The following is a 17,411-nucleotide window of genomic DNA, read 5'->3' as shown; positions in this document are numbered from 1 at the left end:
ACTCGACATTAATGTCAGTCTCACCTCAGGTTACCATCCTCAGAGTAATGGCCAGGTGGAGAGATTAAATCAGGAGATCGGTCGATATCTTCGCACCTATTGCAGTCGTGAGCAACACAGATGGTCAGAGTTTCTCCCCTGGGCTGAATATGCCCAAAATTCACTCACCCATTCCTCTACAGGCCTCACCCCCTTTCAGTGTGTCCTGGGGTTTCAGCCGCCGATGTTCCCGTGGTCAGGTGAACCGTCTTCAGTGCCGGCAGTCGATGACTGGATTAAGCGTAGCGAGAGGGTGTGGGACAGTGCCCATGTGCGTCTCCAGCGGGCTGTAAGGAATCAGGAGATTCAGGCCAACAGACGCCGCCTGCCACACCCTCCCTACCAACCTGGACAGCGGGTCTGGCTCTCTACACGGGACATCAAGCTGCGGCTGCCCAGCAGGAAGCTCAGCCCAAGGTATGTAGGCCCATTTAAAATTCTTAAACGAATTAATGAAGTTACATACCAGCTTGAGCTTCCTCCTAACTACCGTATCTCTCCCTCCTTCCATGTATCGCTCCTCAAACCGGTCCACCCGGAGGCTGACCCCGGCCAGATGGCCCCAGAACCGCCGCCACCCCTGGAAGTGGACGGCTTGCCTGCATATCAGGTGAAGGAGTTGCTGGACTCTCGGCGCGGAGGGGGTCAGCTCCAATATTTGGTGGACTGGGAGGGCTATAGACCTGAGGAGAGGTCATGGGTAGCCGCCAGCGACATTCTGGATCCGTCTCTCATAGAGGAATTCCACCGAGCCAGACCCGACCGTCCAGCACCACGACCACGGGGACGTCCTCGTCGAGCTCCAGGAGTCGCTCCTAGAGGGAGGGGTTCTGTAATGCCAAGCCAGCAGAGGGAGCCATCACCCGAATACTGACTGCGCGCTCCCTCTGCTGCTTCTACTGCTACTTCCTGTTTGGCAGTATTTAAGGACTCACCATGTGCTCACACATTGCGAAGTATTGCCAGTTTACCTGCCTTACCAAGCGTTTTCTGATTACTCTGATTTGTTTGCACGTTTATGATTCTGCCTCGTTTTCTGACTACCGATTTCTTGGATTACCCTTTCTGGATTAATGAACTGTGTGGACTGATATCAAGGTTTGACCTTATTGCCTGGCTTTCTCACTACGATTTACGGATTACCCTTGGACTGTCGAAAGAGTGGACTGCTTTCTGGTTAACGACCCATTGCCTGGTTTTACGTGTATGTTTGCTGCTTTGTACAATAAACCTCTGCATATGGATTCTAACGCCGCCTCAGCGCCTTCGTTACAGTTTATAAGTTTGTAGAGTGAGAAATTTCTTGAGATATGATGGGGTGTCACCATGGATGCACTGATGAATAAGGAGGGAGACCTTATAAACAATCCTAATGAAACAGGAAGCCAGTGTAGTGATTTGAGAATGGGGGTGATATGGTCATATTGTGTACCCTCATCAGGATCTAGCAGCACTGTTCTGAATTTATTGCAGTTTCTGTAGACTTTAGCCAGGGATCCAATGAGGAGCACTTTACAGTAGTCCAGCCTGGAGGAGACAAAGGCATGGACAAGCTTTTAATGAATCTGCAAGAGTGAGCATAGGGTGAAGTCTAGAAATATTCCTAAAATGAAATAAGGAAGTGTTGCACAGATGTTTAACGTGAGCACCAAAGGTCAGATGAGAATCCATTCTAACACCCAAGTTGATAACTGATGTTAAGAGTGGAATGTTTTGGCCAGAAAAAGTAATGCTGGAAATAACAGATGTCTGGAACTGGTGTGGGGTGGCTACTAAAATTGTATCAGTCTTTGAGCTGTTCAGCTCCAGAAGATTTGGCTTATCCATGCCTTTATGTCCTTCAGGGGAGGGCATATATAGAATAAACAGGGTGGGGCTGAGCACCGAGCCTTGAGATGTTGTGACATAAATGATGCAGAAGACTTTTGAGATCCACAATGTCAAATGCTGCAGTCAAATCCAGAAGAATGAGAAGAGATAGGGAACCAGCATCTGCTGCCATCAGCAGGTTATTCGTGACCTGACCAGAGCTGTTTCAGTGCTGTGGCCAGAGCAGGAACCAGACTGGAATTTCTCAAACAGGTTGTTTGAGAAACAGAGCTCCAGCGTGGATTAATGTAATGTTTTGAGGTATATGTGTGGCTGTTAATCACAGATTCTAGCATACGTCTTGGAATATATGACCCAAATAAGAATTTTCTCCAGATATTGTCATCTTAACATGTAACATGTGTGCCACTTTTGTTTTGACCAAATGAGAAAATAAGCATTACAATAAATTGCACACACAGCAGTGATTAAAGGTAACACTTTATAATACGTGTGCACAAATATGCATTAATTCATGCTTAACTAAGGCACAGATAATCACAAGTATTGAGTTCTGAGCCATGCATTTTCATGAGTTGAAGCCATGCATTTCAACTTCCAGCTGTCTGCTTTAATTAAGGAAGGAAGGAAGGAAGGACGGAAAGGACGTGACCAAGTATGGTGACCCATACTCAGAATTTGTGCTCTGCATTTAACCCATCCAAGTGCACACACACAGTAGTGGGTAGTGAACAAACACACACACCATGAACACACACCTGGAGCAGTGGGCAGCCATATGCAGTGCCCGAGGAGCAGTTGGGGGATCGGTGCCTTGCTCAAGGGACTCACCTCAGTCGTGGTATTGATGGTGTGGCCAAGTATGGTGACCTATACTCGGAATTTGTGCTCTGCATTTAACCCATCCAAGTGCACACACACAGTAGTGAGTAGTGAACAAACACGCACACACACACATACCGTGAACACATTAACTAATTATTTGCTAAGATATCATTATGTTTTGACTACTTGTTGAGGTACATGACTACCTAACTAATTCTAAATTCTAGGGCTGACTTCTAATAGTCGAGGATTCGACGATTCGATTCGTAGACGTCTGATTCGACTATGAACCTCATAGTCGAATAGTAGGAAAGTGTTATGTAACCAATGAGAAGCAGCACACTACAGGCCTGTAACGTCCGGACCGCATTTGTTAGCATTTACGGATTTATTGGCTCACAATGGCTTCTAAAAAATCATCAAAAGTGTGGGAGTATTTCGAGAAGGTTAAAGATGACCCAAAGAAAGTTAAGTGCAAGTTGTGTCAGCAGCTTCTTTCATATCACACGACGACAACCAACATGGCTTATCATTTGAAACGGTTACACCCGCAGTTTCATGACGACAGCTCAGGCAGCACGTCTGCATCAGCGGCGGCCCCGAGATTAACGCAAAAAAAAATTGATTTGAGACCACCACTTTCAGAGAAGAGAAAAAAGGAAATTACTGAAAAGATTGCGGAGTTTGTGGCACTTGATATGAGGCCTGTGCGCATTGTTGAGGGTGAGGGATTTAAAGAACTCTTGCGCACACTTGAGCCAGGCTACACCGTCCCTACAAGAGCTACAGTGATGGATGTCGTGCACACAAAATATCTATCGATACGGTCAGACATTTACATGGCTATACAGGACTGTGAAGCTGTCAGTTTCACAACTGATATCTGGACCTCACTTCAGATGGAAGCTTATCTCACAGTCACGTCACATTTCATCACCGGAGACTGGCGACTGGAGAGTTTCGTTTTAGAAACAAAAAAAATAGAGGACAGTCACACAGCTGATCACATTGCACGAGAACTGACGGAGATCATTTGTGAGTGGGACATTCCAAGTAGCAAGATCGTTTCTGTGGTTCATGATAACGCAGCAAACATGGTTGCGTGCACCAACCAGTTGGTCCAGCAGCCCCGCTGGGGAAAGATGAAAGGAGTGCGCTGCGCGGGCCACACATTACAACTCTGCATAAACAGCGCTCTGAAGCAGGACCCCATTTGCCGCACCGTTGCTGCAGCAAGGCGCTTGGTTTCTCATTTTAAAAAAAGCGCAAAGGCCACCACAGCACTACAAGAACAACAGAAACAACAGAATGTGCCCCTGCATAAACTGGTGCAGGATGTTGTTACCCGTTGGAACTCTGTTTATTTGATGCTCGATCGCTTGATAGAACAGAAGGGGCCAGTTTCAGCCGTGCTCACAGATGAGAGTGTGAGCAAACGGTCCGATCGTGACCTGGAGCTATCCACATCACAGTGGCGCACAGCAGAGGACATTGTCGCTGTTCTTAAACCGATGATCACTCTGACAGAGCTTTTGTCCCAAGAAAATAATGCATCCCTGTCTGCCACTGTCCCCATGCTTATGAATATTAAAAAAGACATTTGGTGGTGCATGAGGACGACAGTCGAACCACAAAGATCATCAAGACTACGCTGTCCGATGAGATGGACAGGCGATGGGAGCTTAAAGGGCCAGGACTGGAAATAAGTGTTTACATCAGTGCGGCGGTGCTTGACCCGCGCTTCAAGAAGCTCTCCTTTCTCTCCGATGACCAAAGAGATGAGGCATATTCAGTGGTGGCAGAACTAGCTGAAAGTCTAACTGACAGGTCTTGCCAGGAGGAAAGTGACACGGTGGATCCTGGGCCTACTGCCCCAAAACAGGACGCTGTAATGGCTATGCTGCTGGCCAGTGATGAAGATGAGGAGGAACAAGATGAGACGAGCGAGATGAAGGTCTATTTGAAGGACTTCACTAAATGCAACGGAGGCCCCCTGGAATGGTGGAAGAAAAACGAGGATAGATATCCCAAGTTGTCAAGAGTTGCTAAGAGATTTCACAGCATCCCCTCCACTTCCATGCCATCAGAGAGGATTTTTTCAAAGGCGGGTTTCATTGCCAATAAATCAAGGAGCGCCCTTTTCCCGACCAACGTGAACAAGCTGGTTTTCCTTGCACACAACTTCAGAAGAATCAGACAACCACAGGTGCAGTAGCCTAGAACACGTTTCATATGTGAAGAAGTTTTTTTTTTTTCTTTTTCATTTGGGACAATGTGAACTTAAGCTGAAGGCTGCGCACGAAGCGCAGCAACGAAGACATCCTTTCCTTTTTCTTTTTTTCTTTTTTTTGCTGCATTTGCACTTTCTGAAGCCCATTCGATTATGACTTATATTAGGCCTATATTTATTTTAGTTGTTGTGTAATTGTTTTTATTTATTCAGGCAGGTTTATTGTATTTTGAAAAATGTTTATGACATTTTGAATTTGGACTAGTGCCAGGCTGTTGCGCTAAGTTTAATTTTATTTATTTATTTTATCCCGATTCCCGAGTGTGAACTGTGGCCTATGTTTATTTTCGTTGTTGTGGTATTGTTTTTATTTATTCAGACAGGTTTATTGTATTTTGAAAAATGTTTATGACTTTTTTTTGGACTAGTGCCAGGCTGTTGCGCTAAGTTTAATTTTATTTATTTATTTTATCCCGATTCCCGAGTGTGAACTGTGGCCTATGTTTATTTTCGTTGTTGTGTAATTGTTTTTATTTATTCAGACAGGTTTATTGTATTTTGAAAAATGTTTATGACATTTTGGACTAGTGCCAGGCTGTTGCGCTAAGTTTAATTTTATTTATTTATTTTATCCCGATTCCCGAGTGTGAACTGTGAATTAAAAGCCAAGAAATAGGTTCATAAGTGAGAGATAAAGGCATGTTTTGGCACGTTGTTGTTTTTGAAGAAATTTGTTCCTATTTTAACTTTTCTGATGTTTGATATATGTGTGATATGTTTTGTTCTTCTGGCTTTAAATGAATAAAAGGTATTTGTTACACACCATGTTTTTCTTTTAGTTTTTTTTAACTCTTTTGTTTGAAATGGAAAAAATCTAGCTGCTATCTAAAAAAAAAAAAAAAGGTTCGACTATCAGTCGACTACGGCAAAATCGAACGAATCAGATTCGACTATGAAAATCCTTAGTCGAAAACAGCCCTACTAAATTCATAACCGCAATGACGTATTACTTAACAATTACTTAATAGTTCTGTGCCTCAACAAGTAAAGTCGTAATATAATGATATCTTGAATGATGCAAATCATTAGCTAATGATTAAAGCAGACAACTGGAAAATGAAATGTGTGTCTTCAACCCATTGTGGTAATTAACACATTAGTTTACACTATTAGTTAATAAAATACGTTATTAGGGAATTAATACAATATGACTCTAACACCCCTTGGACAGTTTATGTTGGTTTCTCCCAGCTGTGCCCATATTTGGTTCTTCCTGCCCTCGTTGTGTCCTAATTAGTTAACTTGCCTCACCTGTTTGTGTATCATTAGCCACCCTTTATAAGTTGTATTCAGTTCTGTGTTTGTGTCTGACCTTAAGGTTGTTTTGCTGTGTGTTCACCTGCCTTCTTGGATTTACCTGTTTGAAGTAATTAAAATACCTGTTGTGTTACTCTTGTCTTCGTGTGCCTTCTCTATACACACAGTCGTGACAGAAGATTGGAACAACATAAGTTAAGTGGCGTTTTCCCTACATTTTCTTTTTGTTTTCATTCAGTGTTTTATTTTCTGTTTATACCCTCTGTTATGGATCATCCTGCCTTTCGCCTCCTCCTGGAGCAGGGGAATCGCTCTCTCGAGGACCACACCAAAGACTTTGTTCCTCGCCCCCATGACACACTACCTGGACAGCAGCCTTTGCTCATTTTATCGAAACGGACTTAACCCCACCACACGAGCGCAGCTGTCCAGGGATGGTCCTCGAGAGAGCCTCGCCGCCTATATTGAGTGGGTGCTGGTGTCCAGCAGATCTTTGCGGACCGTGGAGGATGACACCAGTCCCACTCCAGACCCAGAGCCAAGCCAAACAACACCCCAACTCGTAAAGCCAGAGCCCGAGCCCACCGCAGACGGAGAGCCAGAGCGGAGAGCAACAGAGCCATCATCACTGGGAGTGACAGTGCAAGAAATCGCTACGGAGCCTGAGCTTATCGAGTCTGACCAGGTGCGAGAGCCGGCCACAGAGCCCACTAGGGTGGATGTTCCAGATGGGCGTGAGGGTGCTTAGGACAGCACCGCCCACTGCACTGCCGCTGAGGGTGAGCAATGCCAGGATCTGGGACTATTAGCTCTGGAACAAGACTTGTCTGATTTCTTTGGAGATGTAGATGAAGACATGCCCACTCTTCTTCCACCATCATCTAAACTACCTGACTGCTTGGATTTCCCACCCACCCTCCCTCTGTTATCTCCATCTATTGTCTCTGCTGCCACAGTCCCGCCACCGTTACCTCCTGACAGCCCCTCAGCTCACCCTCAGCCCGCTCGCCGCGGGTCTGCCAGTCTCCATCGGCATCAGGGCGGTCAGGGCATCTGGAGTCATCAGCCCTTCCTCCACCATGGCTCCTCCCTCCGTCGGCTCCACCGTGGGCTACCATCATGGCTGTGGCCTGGGTCTCACTTGGCTCCTCCTGCTCCGGGTCCCTTCTGTCTCCTCCTTGGCTCCTCCCTCCGTCGTCTCCACAATGGACTTTGTTTGTTGTCCCCCTCCCGGGAGTCCGTCCTCCACCTTAGTCCCCCTGACCATGACTTTCTGTTGCCATCCCACATTCACTCCTTTGTTTTCGTTTTTTCCATGGCGCGAAGTCGCGCCTTCCAGGAGGGGGGAGTAATGTAACACCCCTTGGACTGTTTATGTTGTTTTCTCCCTGCTGTGCCCATATTCATTTGACAACAAATTCATTTGACTTGTCTAATAATTCTGGGGAAAAGTTTAAGAGTACACTATTTTGCTGGATCCTTCCCTGGTGAAGGAACTTTGTTTGTTTATATTTTTTCTCAGTAACAAAATAAAACAAAACAGAAACCCTAAAACAATAATAATAAATCTGAAATACAAAGAACAACTATTGTACAAAGTCTGAACTAAAACTGTTTTTACCTTGCATTAGAGCAGACTGCTCAGTTTCTGTTGTCTCCTTTGTCCCTAATTTGCTTGTCTGCAGAGCTTCATCCGTCTGGTCAGATTTGTCTCCCTGGGCATATCTATTTGTCTGTGAAGAGTTGCCTGTCTGTGGAGATCCATAAATGCATTGAGGTTTATCTGTCTGTAGAAATTCATGGATGCTGGGGTGAGTTTGCAACATCAGAAATGAGCAGCTCAGAGACAAAATCCTTGATCATTTCACATACTTGTATGAACAATTTGAGCAGTACGTTTTTAGTACAGATTGTTTTATAAATCATAGATCAAAATGTGATGCAGAGGTTGTTATTGAAAGAAGGAGCAGGTAAAAACTATATTTGACAAAAACACGTTTTGTGAGTTCAAATGTAATAAAGTTCCCTTGTGTAGGGGCACAAAAAAAGTGGTCAGAGATGTGGGAAATGGTCATAAAAATAAAGGTAAAAACAAAGGATTTGCAGTTTTGCTGGCACCATAGTCAGCTTCAAAATGTTGTGGCATAATGTGATACCAGTTGGCAATAATTTTGAAGATTAATATAAGTTTAATAATGAATAGAAAAAAAACGTATTTATGATAAAATCTGAATGTTTACCATCACTGCTGCTTGTGTCTGTTTTCCGTGTTGTGATCCAGAAATGGCTGATTGTGCTTCAGCTCCCCTTCTTCCTCTCCGTAGCCCTCCAAATATTCCTAGTAATTTACTGATTAATCCAGCTCCTGCTATTCCTACTGCTGCTGTTCCTGCTGCTGCTGCTGCCAAACATATAACAAATTCCAGTAAGAGAAAGTGATACTGATCTAATTAGGAAAAGAAGAGAGGCATTTGGATTTTTTTCCTTAAAAAGTTGGGATAAATGAAGAATTCGTTTTTAAAAGATTTTTTGAAAAAAATATTGTTTGCATAAATTACTAAATGAAATACAACAAATAAGATGTTCTGTTGAAATTTAGTATATTATTGTTGGCCAGTCAGGATTGAGTTTGTTCAAAATGAGTGCATGTTACATGATGAGAGAAAGTATAAAAAAACCCCACAATTTTCATATTTCCGGCTCTGTATGCCAACAAAATAGAATTAAAATGAAACTATCAAGATGAACCTGAAGTGCAGACTTTAAAGGGGTCATCGGAAACCCATTTTCCACAAGTTGATGATTCTTTAGGGTCTTAATCAAAAGTCTATAATATACTTTAGTTAATAGTTCTCAGTGGTTGTGCAAAACAACACCCTTTTTACCTATTTTTAGCTCTGCAAAAATATCCCATTCTGAGGGATTGTTCCTTTAAATGCAAATGAGCTCTGCTTGCCCTGCCCCTCTTTTCTCTCTGTGGAGTGATGAGCCTGTTTACTTTAGCCACATTTAGCCGTGTTTAGCCACTAAACTTGCTAACTAGCACGTTAATAGGAAAGGCGATCACAAAGATTCATAAAAAAAAAAAAAACCTTATACTCACTTCTGCTGTAACTGAAGCTGGATCACGAATAATTTACGCGAACATAGACAGATTTATGTAGATCGGGAGCTGCATTCCCTTCACAAACAAACGTAATCTACTGCATTACTCAGATGTCAGGAGTAAATGACGACCACTATGTTCATTATTACATCCAGAAACACAACACCTCAGTCGCTCAATCGGAGATATTCTTGTCTAATTTACATCCCTGCTCTGGCATTAAAACATGGAGGTTGGACTGTTACAGCTGATCTGAGGTAAAACACTCACGTCAATCAACTATCGTGGGAGAGGCCTCTGTCAGTGTGATGCCATACCGACAGGCATCTGAGAATAGCTTGATTTAATTAACACTGCATGCATTTTTATCATTATAGGGTAGACTTGTACATACACTGTCAACACACATTAATGTTCAAACAGCATGAAAAAGTGAACTTTGCATTCGATGACCCCATTAAGCTTTAATTCAAGGGGCTGAACAAACATATAACATAAAATGCTTAGGAATTACAACCGTTTTTATACACAGTCCCCCCATTTTCAGAGGTTCATATATGTATTTGGACAAATAAATATAATCAAAAAAAAAATGTTCATTTAAAATATTTAGTTTAGAATCTTTTACAGGCAATTACAGTTAAAGGATTGTTAGGCTACATTAATTAGGTCAACCAGAACCAGGAACACTTTCTGTAACATCTATATATTAGTCTGTTTCGTTCTTATTCCGAGGTCACCGTAGCCACCCAGATCCAGTCTGTATCCAGATCAGTTGGTCCTTGCAGCCACCTGGATCCAGTCCAGATGGTGGATCAGTACCTAGAGATGACCTCTACAGCCCTGAATGTCAGTGGAGACCATATCAGCTAGAAGAGCCCCAGTCGCAGAGCCCCAGAGAAGATGGTCAATGGTCCATCTTTCTAGATGGTCGTCAGCTCAAGACCACGGAAACCTGGTGCAGCCTGGAATAAACTGCTGGCTTTGTCTGGCCAGAGGAGAACTGCTGCCCCCCCCCCCACTTTAACTGAAAAACTGAGTGTTTACTAAAGTCTTTTCCATTATTGACACACTATTTTCCTGTTTAATACTGTAAAGCTGCTTTGACACAGTCTGTATTGATAAAAGCGCTATAGGTAACTTGACTTGACTTTTGTTTGGGTAACAAATTAATTTTACTAATCTAATAATTCTGGGGAAAAGTGTAAGAGTAATTATTCTCTAGTGAAGGCATTGTGTGCTTGTAATTATTCTTGGTAAAAACAAAACAAAACAAACGAAAAAAGCTGAAACTGTTTTTACCTTGCATTAGAGGAGAATGCTTAATTTTTGTTGCCTCCTTAGTCCTTAATTCACTTGTCTGCAGAAATTCTTTTGTCTGGTCAGATTTGTCTCTCCGGGGATTTCTGTTTTTCTGTGAAGAGTTGTCTGTCTGTTGAGATCCATATATGCGTGGAGATTTATCTGTCTGTAGATATTCATGGATGCTGGTGTGATTTTCCAACATTAGAAACGAGCAGCTCAGAAACAAATTCTTGATCATTTCAGACTCACATGTATAAATTGAGCAGCACATTTTACCACAGATTGTTTTATAAATCATAGACTAAAATGTGATGAGGAGGCTATATAAAAACTATATTTGACAAAAACACACCTTGTGAGTTAAAATGTAATGAAGATCACTTGAGAAGGGGCTCAAAAAAAAGTGGCCAGAGATGTGGCATATGGTCATAAAAATACATGTAAAAACAAAGGATTTGCAGCTTTGCTGACTCCATAGACATTTTAAAAATATTGTTGCCAATAATTCTGAAGATTAATATAAATGAAATCATCAGTAGAGATAAATTATTCATAATAACATATAAACTTTTACCATCACTGCTGCTTGTGTCAGGTTTCCATGTTGTGATCCAGAAACAGGTGATTTTGCTCCTGCTCCCCTTCTTTCTCCCCGTAGCCCTCCAAATAATCCTAGTAATTTACTAATTAATTCAGCTCCTGTTATTTCTTTTCCTGCTGCCCCTGATACCATTCCTGTTGCTGCTGTTCTTGCTGCGGCTGTTCTTGCTGCTGCTATTCCTGCTGCTGCTATTCTTGCTCCTGCTCCTGCTGCTGTTCCTGCAGCTGCTACTATTCCTGCTGCTGCTATTCTTGTTCCTGCTCCCGCTGCTATTCCTGCTTCTGCTATTCTTGCTCCTGCTCCTGCTGCTATTCCTGCAGCTGCTACTATTCCTGCTTCTGCTATTCTTGCTCCTGCTCCTGCTGTTATTCCTGCAGCTGCTACTGTTCCTGCTGCTGCTATTCTTGCTCCTGCTGCTATTCCAGCTTCTGCTATTCTTGCTCCTGCTCCTGCTGTTATTCCTGCAGCTGCTACTATTCCTGCTGCTGCTATTCTTGCTCCTGCTCCTGCTGCTGTTCCTGCAGCTGCTACTATTCCTGCTGCTGCTATTCTTGCTCCTGCTCCTGCTGCTATTCCTGCTTCTGCTATTCTTGCTCCTGCTCCTGCTGTTATTCCTGCAGCTGCTACTATTCCTGCTGCTGCTATTCTTGCTCCTGCTCCTGCTGCTGTTCCTGCAGCTGCTACTATTCCTGCTGCTACTATTCTTGCTCCTGCTCCTGCTGCTATTCCAGCTTCTGCTATTCTTGCTTCTGCTCCTGCTGCTATTCCTGCAGCTGCTGCTATTCCAGCTTCTGTTATTCTTGCTGCTGCTGCTCCTGCTGCTATTCCTGCTTTTGCTATTCTTGCTCCTGCTCCTGCGGCTGCTGCTCCTGCTGCTATTCCTGCTATTATTCCTGGTACTGCTATTCCTGCTGCCAATACTGCTGCTATTCCTACTGCTGCTGCTGCTATTCCTGCTACTACTAGTCCTCCTTCTGCTACTCTTGCAAATATTTCTTTTGATGCTATTCCTGCTGTTGCTAATCCTCCTGCTGCTGCTCTTGCTCCTGCTGCTATTCCTGCAGCTGTTGTTATTCCTGCTGCTGCTGCTCCTGCTGCTATTCCTGCTCCTACTATTCTTGCTGCTGCTGCTCCTGCTGCTTTTCCTGCTCCTACTATTCTTGCTGCTGTTGTTATTGCTATTTCTACTATTCTTGCTGCTACTCCTGCTCCTGCTGCCATTCCTGCTATTGCTACTCCTGCTGCTATTCCTGGTGCTACTATTCCTGCTGCTACTAATCTTGCAGCCATTCCTACTGCTGCTGCTATTCCTGCTGCTGCTGCTGCTACCCCTGCTACTACTACTCTTGCAACTATTTCTGCTGCTGCTGTTCCTGCTCCTGCTGTTATTCCTGCAGCTGCTGCTCCTGCTGCTGTTCCTGCTACTATTCCTGGTGCTGCTGCTAATCCTACTGATATTCCTGCTGCTGCTAATCCTAATACTCCAATTACTGATGTTATGGATAATATAAAAATATTTGCCCATTGTGGTTTACCTTTTGCCCAGTGCATTTTATTTCTTACCCATTTTGCTACTTCTACTAATTTGGCAAATATTGCTCTTCCTACTTTTACTAATGTTGCTGATATTCTTGCTGCTACTCCTTTTGCTTTCGGTGCTATTCCAGATACTCCAGTTACTGCTGCTGTCTGGAAAAGTTTATTAACTGCCTGCTTATTTTTTTTAATTGCCCATATTTTTTTTAATTGTGTTTTTGCCAGTACTACTGTTGCGGCTCCTGCAATTGCTGCTGCTACTGCTGATGTATTTTGTGACTGTGCTCCTGCTAATGATATTATTGCTGCTACTGTTCCTGCTACCCCTCCTGCTACAGCTTGTGCAACTGCTGTTACTGCTTTTTCTTCTGCTCCCCATAGTGACTGTAAAAATCCTACTCCTGCTCCTGCTCCTGCAATCGCTGCTGCAATTGCCCCTGCTATTGTATCCACTAATGTTGTTTTTCCTGCCAGATGTATCACTACAGCAACTGCTGTTACTGTTATTGCTGTGGTTACTGTTAGTAATGTCTTTTTCACTGTTTTTGATTGCAGTGTTGATTGTAGACTTTCCTTTCCTTCCACTGTAAAAATGAAAGGAATAAGAACTTTCATCAACAAATGAAACAAATGAAACTTTCATCACAAATCTTAAAATATGCCTGTTAGTAGGCATAGAATATTGATGTTATTCAATTATCATTTACTGCTCATAATTACCCATGTTGTTTAATTTTAAATCCTCAGAATATGATGACCCAGTTCTTCTCATATTCATTCAGGTTCACAGCTCCAGTGCCTTTTAGTCTAATTTAAAGAGAGATTACAATATGTTACATCCAAAATATAGTAGCTGAACAAATATTAAATTGTGTAAACATATCATGTTACCTACTGGTCTTTTTGGATTATACAGTAAATTACAGCTGCACACAAATGTACTGTGTTGTAGCATGTGCAGCTCTGTGCTCTGCTGAACATTAAATGATTTGCACATCCTACCTGGGGTTATCAATAGGAATACAATCATTTTATCTTCAACCCTGACTGCAGCCTCAAGAATATTTATTTTATAACAGTTTAAAATTTGACCTCTAAAAATAGCTTATTTGTAAATGTGGGCTATTAAAAGAAATAAATAAATAATCACACTATTTTAAAAAAATAAATAAATAATACTATTATTAATTCCTCCTAAGATAAAAAAAAAATTAAACATACTTTTATATTGCAATAATTTCACATTTAATCTTCAAATTACTATACAAACAACATAAAGACAGTATATTTCTAATGTTTGTTTAATAGCATCTTTTTTATGACTGAAGTCCAGTATTACTGATACAAATACTACTGATGTCTCTATAACATTCCCCCTAATATTTAACCATTGACTATAGCCATTCAACATTACAGTATAATTGAGAGCTATCAATTTTAACCTTTATTAGATTAAAAATAATAACTTGTAATTTAAAGCAGTCTGTAAGTTTTGCCTCTTTTTTGCCGTCTCTGTTTGAAAACCTGCAATTGCAGTTATTTGTCAAATTATCTTCATAGGCTCTTTTCACAGTCCATGGCCGGGGGCATTCTCCACCGCTGCCACCTTTTCACAAAAAGTGCAATTTTCTCCTTCTCTGGGTCTATCGCACCGAGTTCGGACTGTGAGCTATGCTTTGCTTCCTCACACTCAGATTTAGGCCATAAGTTCGCCAGTTCTATGGAATCAAGAAGTTCAGGTAATTGCTGCATCCATCAGCCTGTCTCTACTTCAGGATGCTACAATTCCCGGGTTGTGGCACCTTTTTTACCCTTTGGCTGCCCCGCCATGGGTACGTTGATAACTGTTCCATTGATCCCTTTTGCACGCAAAATGGGGGCCTGGTTAGAGCTACCCAGTCTGTCTCGTGGGTTGATCCGGACGGTCTGACTTGGGTACACGATTCAGTTCACCAAGTGTCCGCCCTGGTTCAGAGGCATCCTTTTAACTTCTGTCCGCTCAGACAAGGATTCCTCTGTCCTGCATGTGGAGATTGCGGTTCTCCTGGCGAAGGGCGCAATAAAGCCTGTCCCTCCTGCCAAGATGAAAACTGGCTTTTACAGTCTCTGGAGTCAGACGCGGCTGAAATTGCTGCGCGCCATTCACATTATGGGTGAGCTAAATCATGCAGCCGTTGCGCTCTCATGACAGCCTCCCCAGAGAATAGAGACTCCATTATGAAGGTAAAACAGTAGCAAAACTCAAGAGCTTGTTGATCTGAATGTGAGAGCTGAATCTTTTTATTTGCATGCACGGACAATGATCAACACACCTGTATTTTTAAGTCAAAGTTGCAGATTAATAGCTACAAATGTGTAGAATGACATTCACATAAAGAAAATGATACAAATGTGTACAACATATTTGCTTTCGCACTTCAGTTTTGCTGTACAACATCAAGTCGGTACAACTCTAGAAATCCTACAAATCCTAGCGCTTTGACTATTGCTACTCCTTTTGCGTTATTCCTGTAGTAAAATGCATTTGTGTGCTTGTAAATGTAGAGGCAAGAGAGCAGAGCCAGGGGCAGGGCTGGGGTGCAAATGAAGTCATTTTATTGGTCAATGCCTGACCAATGAACAACACCAGCCATCGCGACTTGCAGTGCAGAAAGAAACTTTTTTTATGCATATGTATCAGTTATTTGTAAAATGCTGGAAACTGTTTTCATTGAATATCCTTAGCTTTTACAGGATTTTAAGACACTGCATTCATCTTGTCATTCAGGTATTATCTGTTAGACAAATAATGCAACATCTTTCATATGTAAATCCTACTGCATATTGCAGAGTTTTGCTTGAGTTTTTCTACTGTTTTACCTTTATATTTCATCCCCAGGGGGTCCAGCTGATTTATAGTCGATTCAGGAAAGATCAGGTAGACCTTTTTGCATCCAAGGAATCCTCCCACTGTCAGCTGTGTATGCACTGGCATACAGTTGGCCCTCTGCCTTAATCAAGTGAGCCTTCTTGCATAGACCCTGTGCAAGATCAGGAAGGACAATGAGCAGGTCCTTCTGGTTGCACCAGCCCACCCGATGTGGGTGTTTTGGCCCACCTGAATCTGGTTTGCCGACTTCATGCTTCTTGTGACAGCCACTCACTGGAGGATTCCCCTGAGGAAGAACCTTCTTTCTCAGTAAAAGGGCACCGTTTGGCACCTGTGACCTGCTCTATGGAATCTGGCTTCTGGATGGGACATGGTAGACCTCTCTGGCCTTCCCCAGGCTGTGGTAGAAACTATCACTCAGGCTGCATTTATACTAATGCATTTTCGTTTTAAAACACATAGTTTTTGTTATGGTTACGCCTGTCGTTTACACTACTCTGACGTTTTTGACCCTTGAAAACGAAAACTTTGAAAACGTTACAGACCCCATTTTAGTTTGAAAACTCTGGGGTTACATTTCAGTGTAAACGGACCAAAATGGAGACTGTTGAAAATGATGGCATGGCTGACCACATTCTCTCTGTGTCTCCTTGGCGACTGTGTAAACAATAACATCATGCTCATTGTTGTACCCATGGATATGTATAGGAAGATGCATCATTCAACTATGTGGTGTGGTGCTTTCCTTCGTTCAGGAAAAGCTGGAGTGGAGGCTGGCCCCCTCCACTTTGAAGGTTTACATCGCTGCCATCGTGGCCCAACATGATACAGTGGATGGTTCATCCCTGGGGAAGCATGTTAGTCAGGTTCCTAAGAGGTACGAGGAGACTATCTCTCCATAGTTCTCCTGGGATTACAGAGGGATCTCTTTGAGCCGCTTGACTCAGCTAAGCTGAAATATCTGTCTCCTAGAACTTCATTCCTGGTCGTGCTCACTACTATCAAGAGAGTGGTGGACCTGCAGCCATTTTTGGTCATCAAATCATGCCTAGAATTTGCACAGAATTTGAACCACACTGTGTATGGTAGGGGTTTCCTTTACCATTTTCGGACTTGGCATTAATGTCTCAGTATTCCCATAGTTTATGCCCACCGTGTTCCCCTTTTTTCCTAACTTTTCCAAAATTCTCCACAAGACGCTACTTTCGCATTGTGCTCCACCCCCCCAACAGTTGCTTCAGAACCCTGGCACCCCTGGTGGGCCCGTTATCTGGCTTACAGGGCATTGGGAAGGTTACATATTGAGCCTCATTTATCCTGACACGCTTGCCTGTCAGCATTTGTAAGTCAACTGTGTAATGCAGTTCAGGTTGTGCCGTTTTCCATAGGGACCCCATCACATCAGTTGATGTAACATCGTACGTGAATGACTGAAAGGGAACGTCTTAGTTATGTTTGTAATCATTGTTCCCTGAAGAAGGTTATGTTCCTCCTGCCATAATCCTGAACTGCACTGAATGACGGGATACATCTCGGCTCCTCAGCACAAACCTGAATGAGTGATATATACACATATATCGGAGGACGCGTTAACCGAAAATTGTCCGTAATTGACAGAATTTTTTTATTGGTGACTTAAAAATCTGAAGGCTGTCTGTCATTTGACAAATTACACTGAGGGTGATCTATTGTAAATTGTAGCTGCAATTCCCACACCTGTCCAGTTGGTTGATGAGTACGCTCCAGTCTGGCA

General features: G+C 42.8%; 2 protein-coding genes across 3 annotated transcripts in view; one reads left to right on the top strand and one right to left on the bottom strand.

Moving 5' to 3' along the window:
• LOC127171651 (interferon-induced very large GTPase 1-like) overlaps window positions 1–7,946 on the bottom strand; it is a 29,594-nt gene extending 21,648 nt beyond the window's left edge. The window contains exon 1 of the mRNA XM_051120420.1: window positions 7,863–7,946. Coding sequence (XP_050976377.1) covers window positions 7,863–7,869 — 7 coding nt within the window. The 5' untranslated portion in view covers window positions 7,870–7,946. The remainder of the gene's footprint in view (window positions 1–7,862) is intronic.
• The window catches only part of LOC127171652 (fish-egg lectin), a 214,884-nt gene that overhangs the window by 154,978 nt on the left and 42,495 nt on the right, over window positions 1–17,411 (top strand). The gene's annotated exons all lie outside the window — the stretch shown is intronic.

Source organism: Labeo rohita, chromosome 10, assembly GCF_022985175.1.
Source record: "Labeo rohita strain BAU-BD-2019 chromosome 10, IGBB_LRoh.1.0, whole genome shotgun sequence".
Taxonomy (NCBI): Eukaryota; Metazoa; Chordata; class Actinopteri; order Cypriniformes; family Cyprinidae; genus Labeo; species Labeo rohita.
This window is presented reverse-complemented; position numbering and strand designations above follow the sequence as displayed.